At 56.3% G+C, this 25,743-nt stretch overlaps 1 protein-coding gene across 1 annotated transcript in view; it reads left to right on the top strand.

Annotated features, from left to right (window-relative positions):
• Positions 1-25,743, top strand: part of LOC308183974 (RIMS-binding protein 2-like) — a gene marked incomplete at both ends in the record, with an annotated part of 71,219 nt that overhangs the window by 38,127 nt on the left and 7,349 nt on the right. Inside the window, 2 exons of the mRNA XM_080570580.1 lie at positions 761-936; positions 11,506-11,823. Of these exons, the coding sequence (XP_080426706.1) occupies positions 761-936; positions 11,506-11,823 (494 nt within the window). The remainder of the gene's footprint in view (positions 1-760; positions 937-11,505; positions 11,824-25,743) is intronic.

Genomic DNA, 25,743 nt, shown 5'->3' on the forward strand with positions numbered 1-25,743 from the left:
ATTCTGTTTCTAAAAACACCTCTTCTGTTCCATCCCAGTAATAATAAACAGCACAAGCAGAAATCAGCTCTGCCAGCCTGGGGTGTCCCCATGCATTCAGGTCGTCCTCATCCCCCCCACACTCACGCTACAGCCTGCCCCATGGGAGGCCAAGGGGAGATGTTTCCCCTGCAGTTGCAGCTCTCCAGCAAAGGCCCTGGACTGAATGGAACAGGCGGTGCTGGAGCTACACCGGGGGTGCTTGGAGGGCTTGTAGGCACAGTAAAAGATGCATTTCAAACAGCCCAGCTGGGCCCTGCTCGTGTCCCGCAGCCCGAAGGAGATGCCAGCACGGACGCGCTTTGAACCAGGGCATTTACTGGGGTACTGTGTGTTACTGGCATTTACTGTGGGGTACTGAACCGGACTGTGCGGTGGGGCCTGACAAGTGTCCCTACCTTGTGTTGACCTACAGAAGACGGAGGAACTGGCGAGGAGAAGAGGTGCCTTTTCCTGGCTGTGGTGAGTGTCCCCTCAGGTGCCCTGTGCCCACCCAGGTTCCCCTGCAGCGACTGGGATGGCCAGGACGCCTGCTGCGGCGTGTTTGCCCAATGCCGAGGTGTCTTCCCTGGCTTGTGGAGGCTCACGTCCAAGCCTGTCCGAATGAGCAATGAGAAATGCCTGGAGGGGCAGCCTGTGGGGCTCCCAGAACAGCCCCCTCTGGCATGGGTGCGGGATGCGTCCAGCCTGCCCTTTTTCCAGCTCTTTTTCTGCCCCACAGGACATTCTGCCTGATCTTCCTGTGCGTGGAGCTGGCCGTCACTTTCATGCTCGGTGTCGCGGTGCTCTACGCCTCCTATTACGACCGGGAGTTCTTCCACCTGCTGCTTCATGTGCTGCCAGAAGACATCTTCACTGACCTGGCACACTTCCTTGAAGAGACCCCGTCTCTGGTCAGTGAGGGCGTGCTGCCCCACTGACATCTCCTCTAAATAAAACCGAGGCTGCTCTACCCAGTTCCTCTGTGCCTGTGCAAGAAAGGGAACTGACCAGGAAAAAAACAAGTACTGAGTCCCTCTACAGATAGGTAGGAGAAACTTCACGTTTGCAGGGCCCCGGGGGACTTCAAGCACCATCTGTCTGCTGGAGGGATAACACCGCAAGACATCAGCAATCCGGGAGGGTCCTGGGGTGCGCTGATGGCAGCTTCCTCACCTGCCTGCTATCCCGAGCAGTGGATATGTATGGGGTGAGCAGCCCCTCACCCCAATGCTGAGCGGGGGCTGCTGTTCCCAGCATGGCATAGAGTCTAGGGAAGGGTTTAAAGAAGATGGTAGGAACAAGTCAGGACTGAACTGGTCCTCACAGCTCCTTGCGCTTTGAACCAGGGCATTTACTGGGGTAAATCCAGGTATGGGGGGCAGTGACCCACCCCTGGGTGCTAATGGAGGGCTGGGAAGCGTCCCTCCACAACTCACTTCTGGCACCAGCCCCAGAGCAGTGACAGCCATGTCCCAGTGGGCAGCAGCACTGAATCCCAGCTCAGAAATCTGTGCTCGTCCATGTGTCGCAAAAGGAATGATGCGCTTCACTTCTAAGAGAGAAGCAGCAATAGATTTATTGCTGAAAACAGTGATGGAGCAAAGCCAAATATGCCTGCTGAATGGCTGCTTGGCAGCTTACCAGTGTGTGGGGCTAGCAGAGGGCATCAAACAGACCTCAGTGTGACCACAAGTCAGCCCAGCCTTACAGGGTGCAGTGCACACAGGGGCCTGGCACACCCCATCATTATCTGGGCACTACTGAGCGCACAACTCATACACGCTGGCCTGCTGTACGAATGAGAGGTCTGTTGGGCCTGCTGGGAACCTCTTGTCCCGATGCGGGAAACGTTTCTTGGCGCGCAACCTCAAGTTTCTTAGTGAGTGGGGCTACATCTGGCTGGTGGCCAGTCACTAGCGGTCTTCCCCAGGGCTCAGTTCTGGGGCCAATTACCTTCAACATGTTTATCAAAGATCTAGGTGCAGGAGAGGAATGGGTCCTCAGCAAGTTTGCCAATGACACTAAACTGGGAGGCACCGTTGACTCCGTGGAGGGCTGAGAGGCTTTGCAGAAGGATCTAGACAGATTGGCACACTGGGAGATTAGTAACGGCATGAAGTTCAACAACGGAAGATGCCAGGTGCTGCCCCTGGGACAGCGTAATGCTGGATGCAAGCACAGGCTGGGAGACGAGTGGCTGGAGAGAGCAGCTCAGCAGAAAGGGCTCTGGAGGTGCAGCTCCACAGCAGGCTCAGCGTGAGCCAGCAGCCAAGTCCTGGCAGCCACGAGGGCAAAATGCATTCTGGAGTGCATTCAACCCAGTAAAGCCAGCCGTTAATTGTCTTGCTGCATTTAATTATCTTAATTAATTAATTAATAATTAATTTTCTTGCTGTATTTAGTACGTGTGCAGCCTCACCTTGAGTATTGTGTGCACTTCTGGGCTCCACAACACAAAAGGGATGTGGACGTCCTTGAAAGTGTCCGGAGCAGGGCAACAAAGCTGGCAAAAGGGCTGGAAGCCACGTCCTGTGAGGACAGGCTGAGGTCACCTGGGTTGTCTAGGCTGGAGAAGAGAAGGCAAAGAGGCCACCTCATTGCTTTCTACAACTTCCCGAGGAGGAGAAATGCAGAGGCAGGTGTCGATCTCTTCTCCCTGGTAACCGATGAAAGGATGCACGGGAATGGCACAAAGCTGCGCAAGGAGAGGTTCAGACGGTACCTGAGGAAAAACTGCCTTACCATGAGGGTGGTCAAACACTGGCACAGGCTTCCTGGTGAGGTGGTAACTCCCCATGCCTGTCAGTGTTCGAGAGGCATTTGGATGATGCCCTCAATAATAAGCTTTAACTTTTAGTTAACTCTGGAGTGGTTCAGCTGTTGGACTGGATGATCTTTGACGATCCCTTCCGACTCGAGCTATTCTATTCCATTCTATTCTAAAATGACCGATCCCCAGTGATGGGACCAATCCTGGAAAGGATGTGTTGCATAACTCTCTAAACCCCCTCTTTTACCCTTTTATTGCTGAGCATGACATTACATGGCGTGGAACGTCTTGTTGGTTAGTACGGTTGCTCTGCCTGGTTATGTCTCCTCCCAACCTCTGGCTCACCCCACGGCCATTCACTCGAGGGGCGGGTGTAATAGACAAATATAGTGTAAATAGGTGTAAAAATAGGTGTAAAAGAACTAGAGAAGGCCTCGATGCTGTGCAAACACTGGTCAGCAAAAGCGAACAACTTCAGCGCACTACCAGCATCGTTTTGGCCACAGCTCTAAAACACAGCACCTTACAAGCTGCTATTAAGAATATTAACTCTATCCCAGCCAGACGCAGTACAGGGGAGCAGGCCACGGCTGGAGGCCTTTGGGGCTGTTCTCATCAGTTACAGCTCATCCATCCCACAGGCACTCTGTGAAGCAGGTGCCCGAGCCGCTTCCACTTGTGGAGCTCCACATCACCCCAGAATGCCTCTGACAAGCAAGAGAATGGGAGAAGCCACCACCGCCTGAGGGAGAAGCAGCTACACCCCCCTCATTTTGAAAAGACTCGGACAAAGACTTGCATAAGTCTTTGCCAAGACTTATGACAAGATGCAGGTGAGAAAGAGCCTGACAGGGGGCTCATGCCCCAGCCCAACACTGGCTCTCCCTTCATGCGGCTCTCCTCTCCCCGTGCTTGGGATACTGGGGAATGGGCTTGCTCTCAGAACCCCTCCTGCATCTGTCACGTCTCTGACCAGGCTGTGTGCGCTGGCGTGGGACAAGGCCACCTTAGTGAGGTGTTCCCATCCGTTCCCGGTGCTCCTGAGAGTAAGAGATGAGCTGCAAGCAGCAGCTGCAGGGCTTGGCCTCTCCCTCACGCTCAGCCCTGCTCCTAGCTCTCTGCCTGTGTTGGTGCCAAGCAAGTGCTGCAGGCAGTAAGCATGATCTGGAGCAGGTGAGAGCAGACAGAGGCCTCTCTGGATAGAAAATTGCTGCTTATGACACTGATTCGTGGAAGAACTCCACAACTCAAAGCAAATGAATTATAAAGTAGGTATGTGGTTTATTTCAGCACCAGGCACATGCGGGACAGCTCCCAAAGGCATGCGCACCCCAACGCGGCAACTTGCTTGCGTTATAGACAGTAAAGAGTTACATAGGCATGAAGTTTCCCAATATGCCTATACATATGCATAACCTATCCCCGCGCGCAGTGCCTTCTGGTGGTGGTCGTCGGGGGGTCGTGGGGATGAAGGTTGGTGGCTCTTCTTCATCACCACTAGCCGACCCCCTGCCTTTGTACAGACTCAGCTGCTCCATGGCTCTTGTCCAAACCGCAAGGTCGGTCTTTTGAGACAGGTTTGGGTTTTTTTTGTTGTTTTTTTGAGACATGTTCACCTCGTTGCTTTCTACAACTTCCCGAGGAGGACAAATGCAGAGGCAGGTGTCGATCTCTTCTCCACACTCACACACTACAGCCTGCCCTGGGGGGGCACACTACAGCCGGCACTGGGGGGGGGTGTCCTTAAGGTCAGTGGTCATTAAGGTCCCCTCCAACCCAAAGCATTCTAGGATTCTGTTTCTAAAAACACCTCTTCTGTTCCATCCCAGTAATAATAAACAGCACAAGCAGAAATCAGCTCTGCCAGCCTGGGGTGTCCCCATGCATTCAGGTCGTCCTCATCCCCCCCACACTCACGCTACAGCCTGCCCCATGGGAGGCCAAGGGGAGATGTTTCCCCTGCAGTTGCAGCTCTCCAGCAAAGGCCCTGGACTGAATGGAACAGGCGGTGCTGGAGCTACACCGGGGGTGCTTGGAGGGCTTGTAGGCACAGTAAAAGATGCATTTCAAACAGCCCAGCTGGGCCCTGCTCGTGTCCCGCAGCCCGAAGGAGATGCCAGCACGGACGCGCTTTGAACCAGGGCATTTACTGGGGTAAATCCAGGTATGGGGGGCAGTGACCCACCCCTGGGTGCTACTGACCACTGGTCAATATGCAGATCCCTGAGGAATGCCACTCGTTACTGGTTTCTGCCTGGACACTGAGCCTCTGACCGCTACTCTTTGAGTGCAACCATCTCGCCAATTCCTTACCCACCGAGTTGTCCGTCCATCCGATCCATGTCTCTCCAGTTTAGAGATCATGGGGGACAGTGCAAGTGCTTTGCACGAGTCCAGGTAGATGATGTCCGTTGCTCTTTCCCTACCCACCAATGCTGCAACCCCATCATAGAAGGGCACCAGATTTGTCAGGCATGATCTGCCCCGAGTGAAGCCGTGTTGTCTGTCACCAATCGCCTCCTTATTTTCTATAGCCCTCAGCAACAACTTCTCAGGTACGACGGACAGTGGGTGGTGAAGGCTGTGCACCCCCACAAAGGGAGGAAGGCTTGTAGCTCCCAGGTCTTCCATTTTCCCCTTTGTAGAATGGGGGCTATGTTTCCTCTCCTCCAGTCAGTGGGAACTACTTAAACAGACTTCCACAGCCTCTCCTGTATGATGGCCAGTGGCTTAGCAAGTCCACCGGTTCCCTCAGGCCCTGTGGACGTAGCTCACTGGGAAACTACTGGTGGGGACATGGGAGTTGAAATAGTGAGGGGAAAGGGGGACATATGGGAGCGGGGGCACAGGCGAGTGAAAATGGGGGGCACGCTGGGGGGCACGGGGGATTCTCAGGGAGCCTGTTGGTTGTGCTCCCAGATGGCTGCACGACGGCGGTGCTGTAGCGCAGGTTTGCGCTTTTGTTCCAAAGGGCAAAGTGACAGCGGAGCCCAGCAGAGCCTTCTCTTTGAGGCCCCTGAAGCTCTCCTGCAGGCAGCCAGGAGGGGACAGCTCACTCGAGGCCACACCTGAGGAGAAACAAGGTGCTTGTGGCAGAGCCGGGTGAACGATGGCGGCAGCAGGCACGGTGGGCCTGCAGCAGGCTTCCAGAAGCAGCAATGGTGTGAAATGCGTCACAGCTGGCACAGACCGCTGCCCCGAGCACACCTGGGCCGTTGGTCCAAAGGGGAAAGTGGGTTCTGAAAGAGCCGGGCCTTTCCAAGCAGCTCGTAGCAGGGAGCAGAAGCTTCACAAGTTACAGGCTGAGCAGCCTTTCCACAGCCCCCTGACGACTTTTTCAGTGGGGATCCAGCCACCCCTCTAGACCCTGCCTGGTCATACCATCCCCACCACGGTGGGTATGGTGTTCTGGGTCTGCCTGGGATGGACTCAACCTTCCCCACAGCAGCCCATGCAGCACTATGCTCTGTACTTCTGGCTAGAACTGACTTGATATTGCACCAATGTGTTTTGTCTACTGCTGAGCCGTGCTGGCACAGCATCAGGACTCCCACAGCGCCCTCCCTCTGCCACCCCCCAGCCCCAAATCCAGTCGGCTGGCTGTGGGCAAGAGGTGGGGAGGGGGCATTGCCAGGGCAGCTGACCCAAAAAGACCAAAGGGATAGTCCATACGGCAACGTCACGCTCAGCAATAAAAGCTGTGGAAGGGGAGGGAGAAGGGGGGGAGACACAGGGGACACAGATTCCTTGGTCAAGATCTTTATTTATTCCTCCGATTCCTCCGTTTCTTCCTTCCTCTCCTGCTGCAAGATCTCAGTTCATCATCGCTATCCTGCAGGAGATCACGTAGCTCTGGAGGCACAGTTGTCACCAGGTCATCGTCTGAAACTTCTTCTACCAAATTAGAGGGGACAAATCCTCTCGTGCCATCCGTCAGCTCTCCCACAAACCAGCCGTCTTCATCCATGTCTCCATAGACATAGACGTATTCTCCCGCAGTCAGAGGAAGCTCTGCTTCGGGGTGCTCATTAGGACCCTCGAAAGGATCGTAGCTGTATCGAGCTAAAAATTTTCGAAGTTTTAGCGATTCTTCTTCCGAGGACTGCAGGATGAAGGACACATGCTCTGCTCCTGCTTCTTCGTTCCCATGCACAGGGCCCTGGTCTGAAAGAAGGCGGCACCCAGGACTGTTGTGTGCGGCATCTGATGTCGAGGTGCTTGTGTGGGATGCCGGGACCTTGGTTGCCTCCTCAGAAACATCAGAGCTGTCTTCGCGGTTGCAAAGGTCATGGGACTGTTCTGCATAGGCCTGTGCTGTGGGAGAAGATGTCACCTGTGGTAGTCCTGAACCGATACGGTTGGATTCTTTTCTTTTTTCTTGCTCAAGTTGCTGAGAGAGCAGCTCCCATTGTTGACTTTGGTGCTGATTCTGTTTCTCTAATTCTCTCAGCTGCGCTTGAGACGCTTGCGTGTCTTCCTCATGTGTCCTTCTTTGCTCTGCCCAAGCCCTCTGCAAATGCTCAACTTCCTCTTTCTTCTTCTGCAGCAGTCGCCTTGTTTCCTCGAGGTCGTTCTCCTGTTGTTGCCTTCGTCCTGCCAGTTGTCTCATGGCTTTCAGTTCACAACCCAGATCTTGCAGTCGTGTTTGAAGACGTTTGGCCTCTCCGATGGCAGAATTTCGCTGCTCTGTCACTTGCACGAGTTTCCCCTTCAGAGCAGCGTTGTCAGATCGAACCTCGTCTATCCGCTCCTTCTGCCCACGGAGCTGAGAATTTTCTTCTGCGCGCCTGGCATTTTCATTTGTCATCTCTCTCAGACGCACTTTCAGCTCCTCGTACCTTTGCTGCAGTCTTGAGCGTTCCTGATCCAGGTTCCTGTGAGGCCTAAGTTTTTTCCCAGCCTCGGTTTCCGATTCCCCTCTCTGCTGCTGGTCGACCTGCTCTGTCTTTGCAGCAGTCTTTCCAGATTTCAGGTCGGTCTCTTTCAGTTGCCTGGTGTTTTCTTTCAGGTGCTTGGTAAGGAGGCCTAGCATACTAGTCTTCTGCTGGAGCCTCTCCACCTCCTCCCCCAGTTCCAGAGCGCTTTCCTTCCCCAGAAGGCGGGTCTCCTCTTGAAGGACACCGCATTGCCTCTGCAGGTCCTCCAGGGCATGCTGCAGATGAGCTTTCTCCTGCAGCAGCTGGCTGTCTCCACTGCCAGGTGGGCAGGCCTCTTGTTGCGCTGCCACCTGAACACCCACGTCTGTGACCGCCCGCCCGCAGCTCTTCCCTTCTCCCTGGAGGTGAGCTTTTAAGCTGGAGTGGGTTGTCTGCTGCCCTCCTCCCCCAGCAGCACCAGATGCACCGGGGCTCTTCGAAGAGCAGGTCCCGGTGGTCCCTGCGCCCAGGCGAGTCTGCAGGCGGTGCCAGGCCGCAGCCCTGTCTTCGCTGTGGGAGGCAGACGGCCTCCCCTCAGCCTGCTCCAGGATGTACTGCTGGAAGAGCCTTCTCTGCAGTTCCAGTTCATTTTGGAGGCTTACGATGCGGGCGGTCTGCTTGCTGTCCTTCCGCCAGTGGAGCTGCCTGTGGACCTCCTGCAGCTTGCTGCGGGCCTCGCTGCTGCTGCTGCAGCCGTGCCTCACCAGCTCCTCGGCCAGCTCCTGCTGCAGGTCCCGCGCCTGGCGGACGGCGTCGTCCCGCTGCTCTTGGAGCAACTCCTGTGCCTGGCGCCACTCGGCCTCCTTCTCACGCAGCAGCTGACGGATCTCTGTTGCCCGCTGCTTCTGGCTCAGCTCCCACAGCCGCTGCAGCTCCCGTGCCCGTTGCTGCTCCCATCTGGAGCGTAGCTTCTCAGCCAGAAGCTGCCGCTCCTGCTCTGCCATCTTCTTTATCTGGCGGGTTTCATCAGCAAAGCGGCGGTGCAGCTCCTGCGAGTGGAGACGCTCGGCCTCCAGCTGGGCCCGCAGCGCCTCCAGCTCCTGCCTGTGCTCCTCCTGCTGCACAGGCCTGCTGGGGGGTCGCGCTGGGCCCCGACGGGATGAGGGGTGACTGTGCGCCACGGGCCCCTGGCCCACACCACCCCGGATCATGGCTTAAGGGATGAGAACGATGAACGTTCACCAAACGCTGCCAGCAATAGCCACCAGCGATCGCGCGGCCTGGGCCTCTGAGGGACAGCAGCCTCTGAGCCCTCAGCAGACACCGGCTCCCAGCACCGCGCAGCAGCAGAGGTCGCCTCTGCCACTGGCCCGGCCTGGGCGAGCGCGGCCTTATATAGTGTCCGGGTGATGGCGTCATAGAGGAGGGATGACGTCATATGACCTTATATGGTGCGTGCCCGCCCGGACACACCCCGACAGCCTCAGCGCAAGGGGTGCAGAGGAGGGAGGTGAAGGGTTGTTAACGAGTGCAGACGGAGCCCCCGCGCAGGTGCGCAACGAGAATGTGTCTGTGAGGCCTCAGGCACGGGCACAGCTTACGGGTCTGGGCCACGTCTGTCCTTTAGTGGGGGAAGCGTGGTAGTGATGACATACAGCATTACACAGCCATTAGCATGGGCTGTTAACGAGGGTTAACAACCCCTAGAAGGGTTGTTAACGAGGTCATTTGACGTCATCCCTCCTCTATGACGCCATCACCCGGACACTATATAAGGCCACGCTCGCCCAGGCCGGGCCAGTGGCAGAGGCGACCTCTGCTGCTGCGCGGTGCTGGGAGCCGGTGTCTGCTGAGGGCTCAGAGGCTGCTGTCCCTCAGAGGTCCAGGCCGTGCGATCGCTGGTGGCTATTGCTGGCAGCGTTTGGTGAACGTTCATCGTTCTCATCCCTTAAGCCATGATCCGGGGTGGTGTGGGCCAGGGGCCCGTGGCGCACAGTCACCCCTCATCCCGTCGGGGCCCAGCGCGACCCCCCAGCGGGCCTGTGCAGCAGGAGGAGCACAGGCAGGAGCTGGAGGCGCTGCGGGCCCAGCTGGAGGCCGAGCGTCTCCACTCGCAGGAGCTGCACCGCCGCTTTGCTGATGAAACCCGCCAGATAAAGAAGATGGCAGAGCAGGAGCGGCAGCTTCTGGCTGAGAAGCTACGCTCCAGATGGGAGCAGCAACGGGCACGGGAGCTGCAGCGGCTGTGGGAGCTGAGCCAGAAGCAGCGGGCAACAGAGATCCGTCAGCTGCTGCGTGAGAAGGAGGCCGAGTGGCGCCAGACACAGGAGTTGCTCCAAGAGCAGCGGGACGACGCCGTCCGCCAGGCGCGGGACCTGCAGCAGGAGCTGGCCGAGGAGCTGGTGAGGCACGGCTGCAGCAGCAGCAGCGAGGCCCGCAGCAAGCTGCAGGAGGTCCACAGGCAGCTCCACTGGCGGAAGGACAGCAAGCAGACCGCCCGCATCGTAAGCCTCCAAAATGAACTGGAACTGCAGAGAAGGCTCTTCCAGCAGTACATCCTGGAGCAGGCTGAGGGGAGGCCGTCTGCCTCCCACAGCGAAGACAGGGCTGCGGCCTGGCACCGCCTGCAGACTCGCCTGGGCGCAGGGACCACCGGGACCTGCTCTTCGAAGAGCCCCGGTGCATCTGGTGCTGCTGGGGGAGGAGGGCAGCAGACAACCCACTCCAGCTTAAAAGCTCACCTCCAGGGAGAAGGGAAGAGCTGCGGGCGGGCGGTCACAGACGTGGGTGTTCAGGTGGCAGCGCAACAAGAGGCCTGCCCACCTGGCAGTGGAGACAGCCAGCTGCTGCAGGAGAAAGCTCATCTGCAGCATGCCCTGGAGGACCTGCAGAGGCAATGCGGTGTCCTTCAAGAGGAGACCCGCCTTCTGGGGAAGGAAAGCGCTCTGGAACTGGGGGAGGAGGTGGAGAGGCTCCAGCAGAAGACTAGTATGCTAGGCCTCCTTACCAAGCACCTGAAAGAAAACACCAGGCAACTGAAAGAGACCGACCTGAAATCTGGAAAGACTGCTGCAAAGACAGAGCAGGTCGACCAGCAGCAGAGAGGGGAATCGGAAACCGAGGCTGGGACAAAACTTAGGCCTCACAGGAACCTGGATCAGGAACGCTCAAGACTGCAGCAAAGGTACGAGGAGCTGAAAGTGCGTCTGAGAGAGATGACAAATGAAAATGCCAGGCGCGCAGAAGAAAATTCTCAGCTCCGTGGGCAGAAGGAGCGGATAGACGAGGTTCGATCTGACAACGCTGCTCTGAAGGGGAAACTCGTGCAAGTGACAGAGCAGCGAAATTCTGCCATCGGAGAGGCCAAACGTCTTCAAACACGACTGCAAGATCTGGGTTGTGAACTGAAAGCCATGAGACAACTGGCAGGACGAAGGCAACAACAGGAGAACGACCTCGAGGAAACAAGGCGACTGCTGCAGAAGAAGAAAGAGGAAGTTGAGCATTTGCAGAGGGCTTGGGCAGAGCAAAGAAGGACACATGAGGAAGACACGCAAGCGTCTCAAGCGCAGCTGAGAGAATTAGAGAAACAGAATCAGCACCAAAGTCAACAATGGGAGCTGCTCTCTCAGCAACTTGAGCAAGAAAAAAGAAAAGAATCCAACCGTGTCGGTTCAGGACTACCACAGGTGACATCTTCTCCCACAGCACAGGCCTATGCAGAGCAGTCCCATGACCTTTGCAACCGCGAAGACAGCTCTGATGTTTCTGAGGAGGCAACCAAGGTCCCGGCATCCCACACAAGCACCTCGACATCAGATGCCGCACACAACAGTCCTGGGTGCCGCCTTCTTTCAGACCAGGGCCCTGTGCATGGGAACGAAGAAGCAGGAGCAGAGCATGTGTCCTTCATCCTGCAGTCCTCGGAAGAAGAATCGCTAAAACTTCGAAAATTTTTAGCTCGATACAGCTACGATCCTTTCGAGGGTCCTAATGAGCACCCCGAAGCAGAGCTTCCTCTGACTGCGGGAGAATACGTCTATGTCTATGGAGACATGGATGAAGACGGCTGGTTTGTGGGAGAGCTGACGGATGGCACGAGAGGATTTGTCCCCTCTAATTTGGTAGAAGAAGTTTCAGACGATGACCTGGTGACAACTGTGCCTCCAGAGCTACGTGATCTCCTGCAGGATAGCGATGATGAACTGAGATCTTGCAGCAGGAGAGGAAGGAAGAAACGGAGGAATCGGAGGAATAAATAAAGATCTTGACCAAGGAATCTGTGTCCCCTGTGTCTCCCCCCCTTCTCCCTCCCCTTCCACAGCTTTTATTGCTGAGCGTGACGTTGCCGTATGGACTATCCCTTTGGTCTTTTTGGGTCAGCTGCCCTGGCAATGCCCCCTCCCCACCTCTTGCCCACAGCCAGCCGACTGGATTTGGGGCTGGGGGGTGGCAGAGGGAGGGCGCTGTGGGAGTCCTGATGCTGTGCCAGCACGGCTCAGCAGTAGACAAAACACATTGGTGCAATATCAAGTCAGTTCTAGCCAGAAGTACAGAGCATAGTGCTGCATGGGCTGCTGTGGGGAAGGTTGAGTCCATCCCAGGCAGACCCAGAACACCATACCCACCGTGGTGGGGATGGTATGACCAGGCAGGGTCTAGAGGGGTGGCTGGATCCCCACTGAAAAAGTCGTCAGGGGGCTGTGGAAAGGCTGCTCAGCCTGTAACTTGTGAAGCTTCTGCTCCCTGCTACGAGCTGCTTGGAAAGGCCCGGCTCTTTCAGAACCCACTTTCCCCTTTGGACCAACGGCCCAGGTGTGCTCGGGGCAGCGGTCTGTGCCAGCTGTGACGCATTTCACACCATTGCTGCTTCTGGAAGCCTGCTGCAGGCCCACCGTGCCTGCTGCCGCCATCGTTCACCCGGCTCTGCCACAAGCACCTTGTTTCTCCTCAGGTGTGGCCTCGAGTGAGCTGTCCCCTCCTGGCTGCCTGCAGGAGAGCTTCAGGGGCCTCAAAGAGAAGGCTCTGCTGGGCTCCGCTGTCACTTTGCCCTTTGGAACAAAAGCGCAAACCTGCGCTACAGCACCGCCGTCGTGCAGCCATCTGGGAGCACAACCAACAGGCTCCCTGAGAATCCCCCGTGCCCCCCAGCGTGCCCCCCATTTTCACTCGCCTGTGCCCCCGCTCCCATATGTCCCCCTTTCCCCTCACTATTTCAACTCCCATGTCCCCACCAGTAGTTTCCCAGTGAGCTACGTCCACGGGGCCTGAGGGAACCGGTGGACTTGCTAAGCCACTGGCCATCATACAGGAGAGGCTGTGGAAGTCTGTTTAAGTAGTTCCCACTGACTGGAGGAGAGGAAACATAGCCCCCATTCTACAAAGGGGAAAATGGAAGACCTGGGAGCTACAAGCCTTCCTCCCTTTGTGGGGGTGCAGAGCCTTCACCACCCTCAGGCGGGAGGCAGAGCTGAGGCAGGGCCGGGCTGGGTGGGGGGGGGCGCTCTGGAAGGTTCTGTGCTGTGGGGCGTGCTGGGGGGGGGCACTGGGAGGGGGTGTCCTTAAGGTCAGTGGTCATTAAGGTCCCCTCCAACCCAAAGCCTTCTAGGATTCTGTTTCTAAAAACACCTCTTCTGTTCCATCCCAGTAATAATAAACAGCACAAGCAGAAATCAGCTCTGCCAGCCTGGGGTGTCCCCATGCATTCAGGTCGTCCTCATCCCCCCCACACTCACGCTACAGCCTGCCCCATGGGAGGCCAAGGGGAGATGTTTCCCCTGCAGTTGCAGCTCTCCAGCAAAGGCCCTGGACTGAATGGAACAGGCGGTGCTGGAGCTACACCGGGGGTGCTTGGAGGGCTTGTAGGCACAGTAAAAGATGCATTTCAAACAGCCCAGCTGGGCCCTGCTCGTGTCCCGCAGCCCGAAGGAGATGCCAGCACGGACGCGCTTTGAACCAGGGCATTTACTGGGGTAAATCCAGGTATGGGGGGCAGTGACCCACCCCTGGGTGCTAATGGAGGGCTGGGAAGCGTCCCTCCACAACTCACTTCTGGCACCAGCCCCAGAGCAGTGACAGCCATGTCCCAGTGGGCAGCAGCACTGAATCCCAGCTCAGAAATCTGTGCTCGTCCATGTGTCGCAAAAGGAATGATGCGCTTCACTCCTAAGAGAGAAGCAGCAATAGATTTATTGCTGAAAACAGTGATGGAGCAAAGCCAAATATGCCTGCTGAATGGCTGCTTGGCAGCTTACCAGTGTGTGGGGCTAGCAGAGGGCATCAAACAGACCTCAGTGTGACCACAAGTCAGCCCAGCCTTACAGGGTGCAGTGCACACAGGGGCCTGGCACACCCCATCATTATCTGGGCACTACTGAGCGCACAACTCATACACGCTGGCTTGCTGTACGAATGAGAGGTCTGTTGGGCCTGCTGGGAACCTCTTGTCCCGATGCGGGAAACGTTTCTTGGCGCGCAACCTCAAGTTTCTTAGCGAGTGGGGCTACATCTGGCTGGTGGCCAGTCACTAGCGGTCTTCCCCAGGGCTCAGTTCTGGGGCCAATTACCTTCAACATGTTTAACAAAGATCTAGGTGCAGGAGAGGAATGGGTCCTCAGCAAGTTTGCCAATGACACTAAACTGGGAGGCACCGTTGACTCCGTGGAGGGCTGAGAGGCTTTGCAGAAGGATCTAGACAGATTGGCACACTGGGAGATTAGTAACGGCATGAAGTTCAACAACGGAAGATGCCAGGTGCTGCACCTGGGACAGCGTAATGCTGGATGCAAGCACAGGCTGGGAGACGAGTGGCTGGAGAGAGCAGCTCAGCAGAACGGGCTCTGGAGGTGCAGCTCCACAGCAGGCTCAGCGTGAGCCAGCAGCCAAGTCCTGGCAGCCACGAGGGCAAAATGCATTCTGGAGTGCATTCAACCCAGTAAAGCCAGCCGTTAATTGTCTTGCTGCATTTAATTATCTTAATTAATTAATTAATAATTAATTTTCTTGCTGTATTTAGTACGTGTGCAGCCTCACCTTGAGTATTGTGTGCACTTCTGGGCTCCACAACACAAAAGGGATGTGGACGTCCTTGAAAGTGTCCGGAGCAGGGCAACAAAGCTGGCAAAAGGGCTGGAAGCCACGTCCTGTGAGGACAGGCTGAGGTCACCTGGCTTGTCTAGGCTGGAGAAGAGAAGGCAAAGAGGCCACCTCATTGCTTTCTACAACTTCCCGAGGAGGAGAAATGCAGAGGCAGGTGTCGATCTCTTCTCCCTGGTAACCGATGAAAGGATGCACGGGAATGGCACAAAGCTGCGCAAGGAGAGGTTCAGACTGTACCTGAGGAAAAACTGCCTTACCATGAGGGTGGTCAAACACTGGCACAGGCTTCCTGGTGAGGTGGTAACTCCCCATGCCTGTCAGTGTTCGAGAGGCATTTGGATGATGCCCTCAATAATAAGCTTTAACTTTTAGTTAACTCTGGAGTGGTTCAGCTGTTGGACTGGATGATCTTTGACGATCCCTTCCGACTCGAGCTATTCTATTCCATTCTATTCTAAAATGACCGATCCCCAGTGATGGGACCAATCCTGGAAAGGATGTGTTGCATAACTCTCTAAACCCCCTCTTTTACCCTTTTATTGCTGAGCATGACATTACATGGCGTGGAACGTCTTGTTGGTTAGTACGGTTGCTCTGCCTGGTTATGTCTCCTCCCAACCTCTGGCTCACCCCACGGCCATTCACTCGAGGGGCGGGTGTAATAGACAAATATAGTGTAAATAGGTGTAAAAATAGGTGTAAAAGAACTAGAGAAGGCCTCGATGCTGTGCAAACACTGGTCAGCAAAAGCGAACAACTTCAGCGCACTACCAGCATCGTTTTGGCCACAGCTCTAAAACACAGCACCTTACAAGCTGCTATTAAGAATATTAACTCTATCCCAGCCAGACGCAGTACAGGGGAGCAGGCCACGGCTGGAGGCCTTTGGGGCTGTTCTCATCAGTTACAGCTCATCCATCCCACAGGCACTCTGTGAAGCAGGTGCCCGAGCCGCTTCCACTTGTGGAGCTCCACATCACCCCAGAATGCCTCTGACAAGCAAGAGAATGGGAGAAGCCACCACCGCCTGAGGGAGAAGCAGCTACACCCCCCTCATTTTGAAAAGACTCGGACAAAGACTTGCATAAGTCTTTGCAAAGACTTATGACAAGATGCAGGTGAGAAAGAGCCTGACAGGGGGCTCATGCCCCAGCCCAACACTGGCTCTCCCTTCATGCGGCTCTCCTCTCCCCGTGCTTGGGATACTGGGGAATGGGCTTGCTCTCAGAACCCCTTCTGCATCTGTCACGTCTCTGGCCAGGCTGTGTGCGCTGGCGTGGGACAAGGCCACCTTAGTGAGGTGTTCCCATCCGTTCCCGGTGCTCCTGAGAGTAAGAGATGAGCTGCAAGCAGCAGCTGCAGGGCTTGGCCTCTCCCTCACGCTCAGCCCTGCTCCTAGCTCTCTGCCTGTGTTGGTGCCAAGCAAGTGCTGCAGGCAGTAAGCATGATCTGGAGCAGGTGAGAGCAGACAGAGGCCTCTCTGGATAGAAAATTGCTGCTTATGACACTGATTCGTGGAAGAACTCCACAACTCGATACTGCAACTACGATATCATCGGCATAAGCGAAACCTGGTGGGATGAGTCCTGTGACTGGGGTGTTGCGATAGATGGTTACAGGCTCTTCAGGAGGGACAGGCAGGGTAGGCGAGGTGGTGGGGTGGCGATATATGTGAAGCAGGGGCTGGACTGTGTGGAACTTCAGGTCGGCGATGGCAAAGTTGAGAGCCTCTGGGTAAGGATCAAGGGACGAACGAATAAAGGGGATGTCGTTGTGGGAGTCTATTACAGACCGCCTGGCCAGGACGATAGCGCCGATAAATTATTCTTTACAGAACTAAGAGAGGCCTCGAGATTAACTCCCCTTGTCCTTATGGGGGACTTCAACTTGCCAGACGTTAACTGGGAGTGCCACACGGCTGACACGAGCAAGTCCAGGAGGTTCATGAAGCACCTAGATGATAACTTCTTGGTGCAGATGCTAACGGAGCCAACTAGGAAAGGTGCCCTCCTAGACCTGTTGCTAGAAAACAGAGAGGGTCTGGTGGGAGATGTGGTGATTGGTGGCCGCCTTGGTCAAAGCGACCATGAAGTGGTTGAGTTCAAAATTTACGGTGACAGAAGGAAAAGTGCCACCAAAACCTCTTCCCTAGATATGGGGAAAGCGGACTTCAGGCTGCTCAGGGAACTAGTCAGCAAGGTCCCCTGGGAAACTGCTCTTGAAGGCCTCGATGTCCACCAGTGCTGGTCATTCTTTAAACGATGCCTCCTAGAAGCACAAGATCAAGCAATTCCTAAATATCGCAAGTCAGGCAGGCGGGGCAGGAGGCCGGCGTGGCTGACCAGGAACATTCTAATGGAGATTAGGCGGAAACAGAGAGTGTTTCGCTACTGGAAGGAGGGCCAGGTGTCATGGAAAGAATACAGGGATGCCGTTCGTGTTTGTAGGCAGAAAATTCGTGTGGCCAAAGCACACCTAGAGTTGAAGCTGGCTGTGTCTGTGAGAGAAAATAAAAAGGGCTTTTTCAGATATGTGAATGGAAAAAGGAGAACTAAAGAATACATAGCTAAACTAAAGAATACCGCTCCTTGATAGGGAAGGTCTCCTCACAGACAATGACATAGGCAAAGCAGAGACGCTTAACGCCTTCTTTGCCTCTGTCTTCAATGCCGATGATGGGCTTCGGGACCCAGGGTGCCCTGAGCTAGAGGACCGGGATGGTGGGGATGACAAACTCCCAACCGACCCTGAACGTGTGCGGGATTTGCTACTCCACCTGGATCCCTACAAGTCCATGGGTCCGGATGGGATTCATCCCCGGGTGCTGAAAGAGCTGGCGGACGTCATCGCGGAACCTCTCTCAATTATTTTTCAACGATCCTGGGAATTTGGAGAGGTCCCGGTAGACTGGAAGCTGGCAAATGTTGTGCCGATTTACAAGAAGGGTCAGAAAGAAGACCCTAGCAATTACAGGCCTGTCAGTCTCACGTCAGTGCCTGGTAAAATCATGGAGAAGATGGTTCTCGAACTTATTGAGGCTCACCTGGGGGACAAAGCAGTCATTGGTCCCAGCCAGCATGGGTTTGTGAAGGGCAGGTCCTGCCTAACTAACCTGATTTCCTTCTATGATAAGATCACCCGTATGATGGACCAAGGGAAACCAGCTGATGTGATTTTTTTGGACTTCAGCAAGGCTTTTGACACGGTTTCCCATAGGATCCTACTGGACAAAATGTCCACCATACAGCTAAATAAAAACATCATACGATGGGTGAGCAATTGGCTAACGGGCAGGGCCCAAAGGGTTATGGTAAATGGGGCTGCGTCAGGCTGGCGGGCGGTCACCAGTGGGGTCCCTCAAGGCTCCATATTAGGGCCGGTACTTTTCAATATTTTTATAAACGATCTGGATGTAGGAATAGAAGGTATTTTGAGCAAGTTTGCTGATGACACCAAACTTGGAGGAGTTGTGGACTCGAATGAGGGTGGAAAGGCCTTGCAGAGGGATCTGGATAGGTTGGAGAGCTGGGCGATCACCAACCGCATGAAGTTCAATAAGAGCAAGTGCCGGGTCCTGCACCTGGGACTGGGAAACCCTGGCTGCACATACAGACTGGGCGATGAGACGCTAGAGAGCAGCCTAGAAGAGAGGGATCTGGGGGTCGTGGTAGACAGCAAGTTGAATATGAGCCAGCAGTGTGCCCTGGCGGCCAGGAGGGCCAACCGTGTCCTGGGGTGCATCAAGCACGGCATCGCTAGTAGGTCAAGGGAGGTGATTGTCCCGCTCTACTCTGCGCTGGTGCGGCCTCACCTCGAGTACTGTGTGCAGTTCTGGGCACCACAGTATAAAAAGGACATGAAACTGTTGGAGAGTGTACAGAGGAGGGCTACGAAGATGGTGAAAGGCCTGGAGGGGAAGACGTACGAGGAACGGCTGAGGTCACTGGGCCTGTTCAGCCTGGAGAAGACGAGGCTGAGGGGAGACCTCATCACAGTCTACAACTTCCTCGTAAGGGGGTGTCGAGAGGCAGGAGACCTTTTCTCCATTAACACCAGTGACAGGACCCGCGGGAACGGGGTTAAGCTGAGGCAGGGAAAATTTAGGCTCGACATCAGGAGGGGGTTCCTCACAGAGAGGGTGGTTGCACACTGGAACAGGCTCCCCAGGGAAGTGGTCACTGCACCGAGCCTGTCTGAATTTAAGAAGAGATTGGACTGTGCACTTAGTCACATGGTCTGAACTTTTGGGTAGACCTGTGCGGTATCAAGAGTTGGACTTGATGATCCTTAAGGGTCCCTTCCAACTCAGGATATTCTATGATTCTATGATAACTCAAAGCAAATGAATTATAAAGTAGGTATGTGGTTTATTTCAGCACCAGGCACATGCGGGACAGCTCCCAAAGGCATGCGCACCCCAACGCGGCAACTTGCTTGCGTTATAGACAGTAAAGAGTTACATAGGCATGAAGTTTCCCAATATGCCTATACATATGCATAACCTATCCCCGCGCGCAGTGCCTTCTGGTGGTGGTCGTCGGGGGGTCGTGGGGATGAAGGTTGGTGGCTCTTCTTCATCACCACTAGCCGACCCCCTGCCTTTGTACAGACTCAGCTGCTCCATGGCTCTTGTCCAAACCGCAAGGTCGGTCTTTTGAGACAGGTTTGGGTTTTTTTTGTTGTTTTTTTGAGACATGTTCCCCTCATTGCTTTCTACAACTTCCCGAGGAGGACAAATGCAGAGGCAGGTGTCGATCTCTTCTCCACACTCACACACTACAGCCTGCCCTGGGGGGGCACACTACAGCCGGCACTGGGGGGGGGGTGTCCTTAAGGTCAGTGGTCATTAAGGTCCCCTCCAACCCAAAGCATTCTAGGATTCTGTTTCTAAAAACACCTCTTCTGTTCCATCCCAGTAATAGTAAACAGCACAAGCAGAAATCAGCTCTGCCAGCCTGGGGTGTCCCCATGCATTCAGGTCGTCCTCATCCCCCCCACACTCACGCTACAGCCTGCCCCATGGGAGGCCAAGGGGAGATGTTTCCCCTGCAGTTGCAGCTCTCCAGCAAAGGCCCTGGACTGAATGGAACAGGCGGTGCTGGAGCTACACCGGGGGTGCTTGGAGGGCTTGTAGGCACAGTAAAAGATGCATTTCAAACAGCCCAGCTGGGCCCTGCTCGTGTCCCGCAGCCCGAAGGAGATGCCAGCACGGATGCGCTTTGAACCAGGGCATTTACTGGGGTAAATCCAGGTATGGGGGGCAGTGACCCACCCCTGGGTGCTACTGACCACTGGTCAATATGCAGATCCCTGAGGAATGCCACTCGTTACTGGTTTCTGCCTGGACACTGAGCCTCTGACCGCTACTCTTTGAGTGCAACCATCTCGCCAATTCCTTACCCACCGAGTTGTCCGTCCATCCGATCCATGTCTCTCCAGTTTAGAGATCATGGGGGACAGTGCAAGTGCTTTGCACGAGTCCAGATAGATGATGTCCGTTGCTCTTTCCCTACCCACCAATGCTGCAACCCCATCATAGAAGGGCACCAGATTTGTCAGGCATGATCTGCCCCGAGTGAAGCCGTGTTGTCTGTCACCAATCGCCTCCTTATTTTCTATAGCCCTCAGCAACAACTTCTCAGGTACGACGGACAGTGGGTGGTGAAGGCTGTGCACCCCCACAAAGGGAGGAAGGCTTGTAGCTCCCAGGTCTTCCATTTTCCCCTTTTTAGAATGGGGGCTATGTTTCCTCTCCTCCAGTCAGTGGGAACTACTTAAACAGACTTCCACAGCCTCTCCTGTATGATGGCCAGTGGCTTAGCAAGTCCACCGGTTCCCTCAGGCCCCGTGGACGTAGCTCACTGGGAAACTACTGGTGGGGACATGGGAGTTGAAATAGTGAGGGGAAAGGGGGACATATGGGAGCGGGGGCACAGGCGAGTGAAAATGGGGGGCACGCTGGGGGGCACGGGGGATTCTCAGGGAGCCTGTTGGTTGTGCTCCCAGATGGCTGCACGACGGCGGTGCTGTAGCGCAGGTTTGCGCTTTTGTTCCAAAGGGCAAAGTGACAGCGGAGCCCAGCAGAGCCTTCTCTTTGAGGCCCCTGAAGCTCTCCTGCAGGCAGCCAGGAGGGGACAGCTCACTCGAGGCCACACCTGAGGAGAAACAAGGTGCTTGTGGCAGAGCCGGGTGAACGATGGCGGCAGCAGGCACGGTGGGCCTGCAGCAGGCTTCCAGAAGCAGCAATGGTGTGAAATGCGTCACAGCTGGCACAGACCGCTGCCCCGAGCACACCTGGGCCGTTGGTCCAAAGGGGAAAGTGGGTTCTGAAAGAGCCGGGCCTTTCCAAGCAGCTCGTAGCAGGGAGCAGAAGCTTCACAAGTTACAGGCTGAGCAGCCTTTCCACAAGCCGCGTAAAGCAGAGTCTTGGTCACCATTGTGACCGAGAATGAAGGAAAAAGGAGGCTCCAAAGCGAGCTGTGGAGCTGGCCACGCTGTGCTCTCACCCCTAGAGATTGACCGGCGCATGCACGCGCAGAGCTGACATCCCTTGGAGAACACTCATACTGCTTGCTCACTTGACTTGCTCTTCATTACCACTCGCACACACGCAGGCAAACCCCCATCTGCTCAAGGTGCCGGCTGCCCCTTAATTTCCCCACAGCTGCTCCTCCCCTAAACATTGTGTCAGCCCTTTAGGATCCCACAGGGCTTTTCCATTGCGTCCCGCGAGGCGTCCCACCGCCAGGCAGCCAGCTCCCCCCACAGACCGAAGGGTGACCCGAGGGCCCATGGCGATGGGTTCCATGCCTGGGCAGTGGGGCTGGTGGCTCTGCCGGGACAGCCCCAGGAGGGACCGGGACAAGGTGCCCATTCTGCTGGAGTCCTTGCTTTGGGTTCCCGCCGCCACGGTGCCTTCCTGTGCCCCACTGGACTTGTGTGGATGGGCCTTTGCTGGGCGGATGGCCCCTGCGATGGGCCCGGCAGGAGCCCGGCAGGGACTTGTCTGGGCTCCCCCTGACGCTGCCGTCCCTCTGAGCTCCTCGGTGGGTGAGCGTAGGAGCTCCCACCACACCATCCAGACCCTTCCCCATCATTCCCAGCCCCCGACGACTTTTTCAGTGGGGATCCAGCCACCCCTCTAGACCCTGCCTGGTCATACCATCCCCACCACGGTGGGTATGGTGTTCTGGGTCTGCCTGGGATGGACTCAACCTTCCCCACAGCAGCCCATGCAGCACTATGCTCTGTACTTCTGGCTAGAACTGACTTGATATTGCACCAATGTGTTTTGTCTACTGCTGAGCCGTGCTGGCACAGCATCAGGACTCCCACAGCGCCCTCCCTCTGCCACCCCCCAGCCCCAAATCCAGTCGGCTGGCTGTGGGCAAGAGGTGGGGAGGGGGCATTGCCAGGGCAGCTGACCCAAAAAGACCAAAGGGATAGTCCATACGGCAACGTCACGCTCAGCAATAAAAGCTGTGGAAGGGGAGGGAGAAGGGGGGGAGACACAGGGGACACAGATTCCTTGGTCAAGATCTTTATTTATTCCTCCGATTCCTCCGTTTCTTCCTTCCTCTCCTGCTGCAAGATCTCAGTTCATCATCGCTATCCTGCAGGAGATCACGTAGCTCTGGAGGCACAGTTGTCACCAGGTCATCGTCTGAAACTTCTTCTACCAAATTAGAGGGGACAAATCCTCTCGTGCCATCCGTCAGCTCTCCCACAAACCAGCCGTCTTCATCCATGTCTCCATAGACATAAACGTATTCTCCCGCAGTCAGAGGAAGCTCTGCTTCGGGGTGCTCATTAGGACCCTCGAAAGGATCGTAGCTGTATCGAGCTAAAAATTTTCGAAGTTTTAGCGATTCTTCTTCCGAGGACTGCAGGATGAAGGACACATGCTCTGCTCCTGATTCTTCGTTCCCATGCACAGGGCCCTGGTCTGAAAGAAGGCGGCACCCAGGACTGTTGTGTGCGGCATCTGATGTCGAGGTGCTTGTGTGGGATGCCGGGACCTTGGTTGCCTCCTCAGAAACATCAGAGCTGTCTTCGCGGTTGCAAAGGTCATGGGACTGCTCTGCATAGGCCTGTGCTGTGGGAGAAGATGTCACCTGTGGTAGTCCTGAACCGACACGGTTGGATTCTTTTCTTTTTTCTTGCTCAAGTTGCTGAGAGAGCAGCTCCCATTGTTGACTTTGGTGCTGATTCTGTTTCTCTAATTCTCTCAGCTGCGCTTGAGACGCTTGCGTGTCTTCCTCATGTGTCCTTCTTTGCTCTGCCCAAGCCCTCTGCAAATGCTCAACTTCCTCTTTCTTCTTCTGCAGCAGTCGCCTTGTTTCCTCGAGGTCGTTCTCCTGTTGTTGCCTTCGTCCTGCCAGTTGTCTCATGGCTTTCAGTTCACAACCCAGATCTTGCAGTCGTGTTTGAAGACGTTTGGCCTCTCCGATGGCAGAATTTCGCTGCTCTGTCACTTGCACGAGTTTCCCCTTCAGAGCAGCGTTGTCAGATCGAACCTCGTCTATCCGCTCCTTCTGCCCACGGAGCTGAGAATTTTCTTCTGCGCGCCTGGCATTTTCATTTGTCATCTCTCTCAGACGCACTTTCAGCTCCTCGTACCTTTGCTGCAGTCTTGAGCGTTCCTGATCCAGGTTCCTGTGAGGCCTAAGTTTTTTCCCAGCCTCGGTTTCCGATTCCCCTCTCTGCTGCTGGTCGACCTGCTCTGTCTTTGCAGCAGTCTTTCCAGATTTCAGGTCGGTCTCTTTCAGTTGCCTGGTGTTTTCTTTCAGGTGCTTGGTAAGGAGGCCTAGCATACTAGTCTTCTGCTGGAGCCTCTCCACCTCCTCCCCCAGTTCCAGAGCGCTTTCCTTCCCCAGAAGGCGGGTCTCCTCTTGAAGGACACCGCATTGCCTCTGCAGGTCCTCCAGGGCATGCTGCAGATGAGCTTTCTCCTGCAGCAGCTGGCTGTCTCCACTGCCAGGTGGGCAGGCCTCTTGTTGCGCTGCCACCTGAACACCCACGTCTGTGACCGCCCGCCCGCAGCTCTTCCCTTCTCCCTGGAGGTGAGCTTTTAAGCTGGAGTGGGTTGTCTGCTGCCCTCCTCCCCCAGCAGCACCAGATGCACCGGGCTCTTCGAAGAGCAGGTCCCGGTGGTCCTGCGCCCAGGCGAGTCTGCAGGCGGTGCCAGGCCGCAGCCCTGTCTTCGCTGTGGGAGGCAGACGGCCTCCCCTCAGCCTGCTCCAGGATGTACTGCTGGAAGAGCCTTCTCTGCAGTTCCAGTTCATTTTGGAGGCTTACGATGCGGGCGGTCTGCTTGCTGTCCTTCCGCCAGTGGAGCTGCCTGTGGACCTCCTGCAGCTTGCTGCGGGCCTCGCTGCTGCTGCTGCAGCCGTGCCTCACCAGCTCCTCGGCCAGCTCCTGCTGCAGGTCCCGCGCCTGGCGGACGGCGTCGTCCCGCTGCTCTTGGAGCAACTCCTGTGCCTGGCGCCACTCCGGCCTCCTTCTCGCGCAGCAGCTGACGGATCTCTGTTGCCCGCTGCTTCTGGCTCAGCTCCCACAGCCGCTGCAGCTCCGTGCCCGTTGCTGCTCCCATCTGGAGCGTAGCTTCTCAGCCAGAAGCTGCCGCTCCTGCTCTGCCATCTTCTTTATCTGGCGGGTTTCATCAGCAAAGCGGCGGTGCAGCTCCTGCGAGTGGAGACGCTCGGCCTCCAGCTGGGCCCGCAGCGCCTCCAGCTCCTGCCTGTGCTCCTCCTGCTGCACAGGCCTGCTGGGGGGGTCGCGCTGGGGCCCCGACGGGATGAGGGGTGACTGTGCGCCACGGGCCCCTGGCCCACACCACCCCGGATCATGGCTTAAGGGATGAGAACGATGAACGTTCACCAAACGCTGCCAGCAATAGCCACCAGCGATCGCACGGCCTGGGCCTCTGAGGGACAGCAGCCTCTGAGCCCTCAGCAGACACCGGCTCCCAGCACCGCGCAGCAGCAGAGGTCGCCTCTGCCACTGGCCCGGCCTGGGCGAGCGCGGCCTTATATAGTGTCCGGGTGATGGCGTCATAGAGGAGGGATGACGTCATATGACCTTATATGGTGCGTGCCCGCCCGGACACACCCCGACAGCCTCAGCGCAAGGGTGCAGAGGAGGGAGGTGAAGGGTTGTTAACGAGTGCAGACGGAGCCCCCGCGCAGGTGCGCAACGAGAATGTGTCTGTGAGGCCTCAGGCACGGGCACAGCTTACGGGTCTGGGCACACGTCTGTCCTTTAGTGGGGGAAGCGTGGTAGTGATGACATACAGCATTACACAGCCATTAGCATGGGGTTGTTAACGAGGGTTAACAACCCCTAGAAGGGTTGTTAACGAGGTCATATGACGTCATCCCTCCTCTATGACGTCATCACCCGGACACTATATAAGGCCGCGCTCGCCCAGGCCGGGCCAGTGGCAGAGGCGACCTCTGCTGCTGCGCGGTGCTGGGAGCCGGTGTCTGCTGAGGGCTCAGAGGCTGCTGTCCCTCAGAGGCCCAGGCCGCGCGATCGCTGGTGGCTATTGCTGGCAGCGTTTGGTGAACGTTCATCGTTCTCATCCCTTAAGCCATGATCCGGGGTGGTGTGGGCCAGGGGCCCGTGGCGCACAGTCACCCCTCATCCCGTCGGGGCCCAGCGCGACCCCCCAGCAGGCCTGTGCAGCAGGAGGAGCACAGGCAGGAGCTGGAGGCGCTGCGGGCCCAGCTGGAGGCCGAGCGTCTCCACTCGCAGGAGCTGCACCGCCGCTTTGCTGATGAAACCCGCCAGATAAAGAAGATGGCAGAGCAGGAGCGGCAGCTTCTGGCTGAGAAGCTACGCTCCAGATGGGAGCAGCAACGGGCACGGGAGCTGCAGCGGCTGTGGGAGCTGAGCCAGAAGCAGCGGGCAACAGAGATCCGTCAGCTGCTGCGTGAGAAGGAGGCCGAGTGGCGCCAGGCACAGGAGTTGCTCCAAGAGCAGCGGGACGACGCCGTC

The sequence above is a fragment of the Anser brachyrhynchus genome, assembly GCF_964034855.1.
Source record: "Anser brachyrhynchus genome assembly, chromosome: 29".
NCBI classification, from domain to species: Eukaryota; Metazoa; Chordata; class Aves; order Anseriformes; family Anatidae; genus Anser; species Anser brachyrhynchus.